Raw genomic sequence first — 3,936 nt, forward strand, 5'->3', positions numbered from 1 at the left:
TTGCAGTTTCCAAACTCACATCGCCTATCACTGTTTGTTGTTGTGTGTAAATAACAAGAGACCTGCAACAAATAAATCAGCCGTACCTCGGACAAAATCTTTGGATTTAATGTCGTTCATAACACCCGTACTTTTGTAAATAAATCTGCCAAATAACCACTATTTTGTTCCCATGAGAGGAATATTTAAACGTTTTTATATCATTAATATAACAACAAGTGGTTCCATTGGTCATATTTTAATTTGTTTTCCTCATTAATAGTCGCAGTTGTACAGAGCGAGGTGCGCTTCCGCGACTGGGGATGCATATCTCGGCAGGGATGCACTCTTCAGCATAACACTGGACGGCGATCCGCTAATCCCTGACCTCTGCATTAAAGAGTAACGAGTAAACGAGTAACTTTTGTTTTAAAAATGTAAGAATAGAAAGTACAGATACTTGTTTGAAAATGCAATGAGTAGATGTCAGAAGTAGGAAGAAAAATAAGTACCGGTAATGAAGTTAAGTATAGATACCTAAAAAGTGAACTGAAGTACAGTAACGAACTATTTGTACTTCGTTACTTGACATCTCTGCATGAAACAAAGCATAACTGAGAACCCAAAATGAAAACTTACACAAAACTAAAAAGTCCAGAGTGCCAGATCATGACAGGGATTCATAGGTACTTGTGGGGACTAATGACCCCAAGAGGAAATGTACTCTTCTTGGGGTGGGCTTAGGTTTAGGGTTAGGCATGTGTTGGGTTTGGGTTTTGCCATAGAAATGAGTGCAATATGAAAGGAAGTCAGTGTGTGTGTGTGTATGTGTGTGTGTGTGTATATATCTTTTTAGGACCGTTTTTTGGTATATTTTCTAACTTTATGGGGACCAACGGGCCTTATGGTCCTAATTCAATTCAGTTTATTTATATAGCGCCAAATTCACAACACATGTCATCTCAAGGCACTTTACAGTTCAACCAGATCATACAGTCAAATTATGGAGGTCTAATGGGGTAGACCTCCATATTTAATGTTATGGAGTCCATTTAGACGTACGGTGTGAACAGATTTGAGCTTATGAGCCATTACCAGTAATATACTGGTAAAGGTAGAGGTAAATGTCAGGGTTAAATGCAATAGTGGAGAGTGGGGACAGTTGGAACATTGTTAATTTGACCAACACACAATTAGCTACAGTAGACAGATGAAACTCCTACAGAACATGCAGCAGACACATCCCATAATTCCTTCATAGATATTGGAAAATATTGGTTAAAAAAAAGTCATGTTTTCAGTGATTGCTTCCACACTGTCTGTAGGAACAACTTCACAATAATATAGTTGGAAACTGAAGTTTCTTGGCTTCTAACAGGCATTGTCACCGTGTGTGTTAGGTGAGCAGAGATCTTTAAAAATGGTAGTTAAGGCAAGGGATGGTTCTGATTGTCTAGTTATTTAACATCAAATTGATTTTTAAAGTCTTTTCCCAAGTTGTTCATGTTCTACATCTCTGGAAGTGAGAAGGGAAGTTCAGAGTTTAGTTCAGGCTCAGTGGGAAAATTGAGCATTGACTTGCAAAAACCAAAAACTGAAACGGGACTCACGTTTCTAGAAAAGGTGTCCTTCCCAGAATCCAGTCGGTGTGGGTTATTCCAGAATTTGGTTGACTCGTTGGAGGGTGGACAGGGTTTACTCAGGGTTGGTTGGTTCCTTGAGGAGCGATGGAGCTGACTGCCACTTAAATTTCCTGAAGTACTTGAACGGTTCGTGTGGAGATTAATCCCCTGCTCAATGTGAAGCTCAAACAATCCTTTCGGGGGGAGAAGGCCCAAACTCCAGTTTGCATCCCCTGCTCGGTGTGAAGCTCAAACGATCCTTCCAGGAGGGAGAAGGCCAAAACATTCAGTTTGCAGGATGACTTCCTGCCGAGAGGCAAAGACAAAAACAACAAGGTTAGGGCTCAGGGAGACAAAAACTCAGTTTGACTCAGCAAACACAGCTTGGCTAGAGTAACTAAAACTGGCAAACACTCTGGCGTCAAGATAGCGACAGTCAGCAGCTTAAGAATCCTCAGATAATGAGGCAACCATCCACAGGTGTGTGGAAGGGCCAAAGAGAACTGGGCGCCACCTGGTGGTGGAGGGAGAAAACACGAAAACTGGATTCCTAACAACAACCAAGACCCAAAGCCGCACATAGGAAGTTTTGGCTCCCAACATCTAAAGTTTCCCCAGAGTCCCAGGAGTCTATATAACAGCATCATTGAATGTAACCAAAAATTGAGTACTGAGCTTATAATAGATGTACAGAAACCAAATGTGACTTAGGTCAATGTAATAATCCAACTAATAGCAAAGCAACTTGCTTACATCCTGTTTTTACTAAGTTTTAGTTGTAATTGTCCAGCTTTAAATCACTTCCAATACTTTTGTGCTGCAGTTCAATGTTGACAAGGAAGCAGGAGAGAGGCAGATCTACCATCGGTACTGCCTGGAACGAGCAGCAGTGCACTGTGCTCACGTTTTCACGACGGTCTCCCAGATCACAGCTGTGGAGGCCAACCACATGCTGCACAGGAAGCCAGGTGAGGCTTTTCAAAAGGTATGGATACAAATACTGGTTTGATTCACATGGATTCAGAATCGTCAAAATCTTTGCTCATTAATTAATGTCTTTTGGTTTTACTTTACATGTTTAAGATCATTTTATATTGATGTAAATCAGAAAGCCTGTACACAAACAATCGGTTCCTCTCCCATAATGGAAGACTGTTGGATTATGGTAGAACCTTTTCTATCTCCATATCCCTTTATGTTCCATGATATGTCTTATCATGACCCATTCATCTGACTTAAGAAAGGTCAAATTAAAATATGCAAAAAATATGGATGGTGCACTTTAAGATGATGGCAATCCCAACCATCTTTCAACAATCATATATTATAATGCCTCAGAACAGAGATCCAGTATGGAAGGCAGGACATACAGTGAGATTACTCAAAAAGCTTTAATTTAAAACTGGATCTGCGGCTCTGCAGTAGCAACGGCTAAGGCATCTAAGGCAGGGAGCTCTACAGGAGAGAAAACACAGGTTAGTGACCATGATAATCTGACCAAGGATGATTATGAACACGTGAGTCCCTAACCTGGTTTTACAGTTCAGTCTCGGGCCCAGAGGACGAGGATGATTCCAGTCGGTCCCCTGATAAGACAAGAGTTCCAGACGCTGAAGCCTTGAAGGCTGCAGAGCTGACAGGAGATCAGATCCAAGCAGATAAAGAAGGCAGGATAATCCAGGTTATCGAGAAATACAGTGTTATGTATTATGATACGTATTTAATGGCATCTAAAGCTAACTACAGATGTGAATAAATGTCTAGTCCGTGCAGAGACTAGTTAAAACCAGCTCCAAAGCACAGACTGGGGCGGATTATACTTCTTTACTCTTTCTCTTTTGGATTACATGAGTACATGTAATCCAAAGACTGGTGAAGTCACCAGCCAAGACCAGGGCTGTTCACGACCCTAACCTAAGAAAACCCGCCGTCTAGTCCTCATCCCTGCAGAAGCCGCTCCAAAACAAGCTAAACAGCCCAATCTGAGCTGATCCAGGAGAAGTAGTACCAACTGCAAACTCATCAACCTCTACCCCACCTCAACTCCTGCATCAGCCCCCCCACCCACGCGCCAAGCATTCCCCAATAGGTAGCACCTAATACCCCATTTACACTACCCTTGAAAAACCATTCTGAGACCGGTCCGAGCTCAGTAACTGAGATAACTTATCGTGTGTAAATGGAAAGCAAACTGAACTGAACCGAGCTAGACACAACCAGACCGTGCTAACTGCAGACCAGTTCCAGAGATGGGCTAGGTTCGGTTTTTCCCTGGCTCGGTTCTCTGATAAAAATAGTGAGCAGAACGCGTAATCTCCGTCTGGCTGCACATCCC

At 42.1% G+C, this 3,936-nt stretch overlaps 1 protein-coding gene across 1 annotated transcript in view; it reads left to right on the forward strand.

Annotated features, from left to right (window-relative positions):
* gys2 (glycogen synthase 2) overlaps positions 1–3,936 on the forward strand; it is a 37,298-nt gene that overhangs the window by 17,427 nt on the left and 15,935 nt on the right. The window contains 1 exon segment of the mRNA XM_015392299.1: positions 2,425–2,569. Coding sequence (XP_015247785.1) covers positions 2,425–2,569 — 145 coding nt within the window.

The sequence above is a fragment of the Cyprinodon variegatus genome, unplaced genomic scaffold, assembly GCF_000732505.1.
Source record: "Cyprinodon variegatus isolate N-32 unplaced genomic scaffold, C_variegatus-1.0 Scaffold585, whole genome shotgun sequence".
NCBI lineage: Eukaryota > Metazoa > Chordata > Actinopteri > Cyprinodontiformes > Cyprinodontidae > Cyprinodon > Cyprinodon variegatus.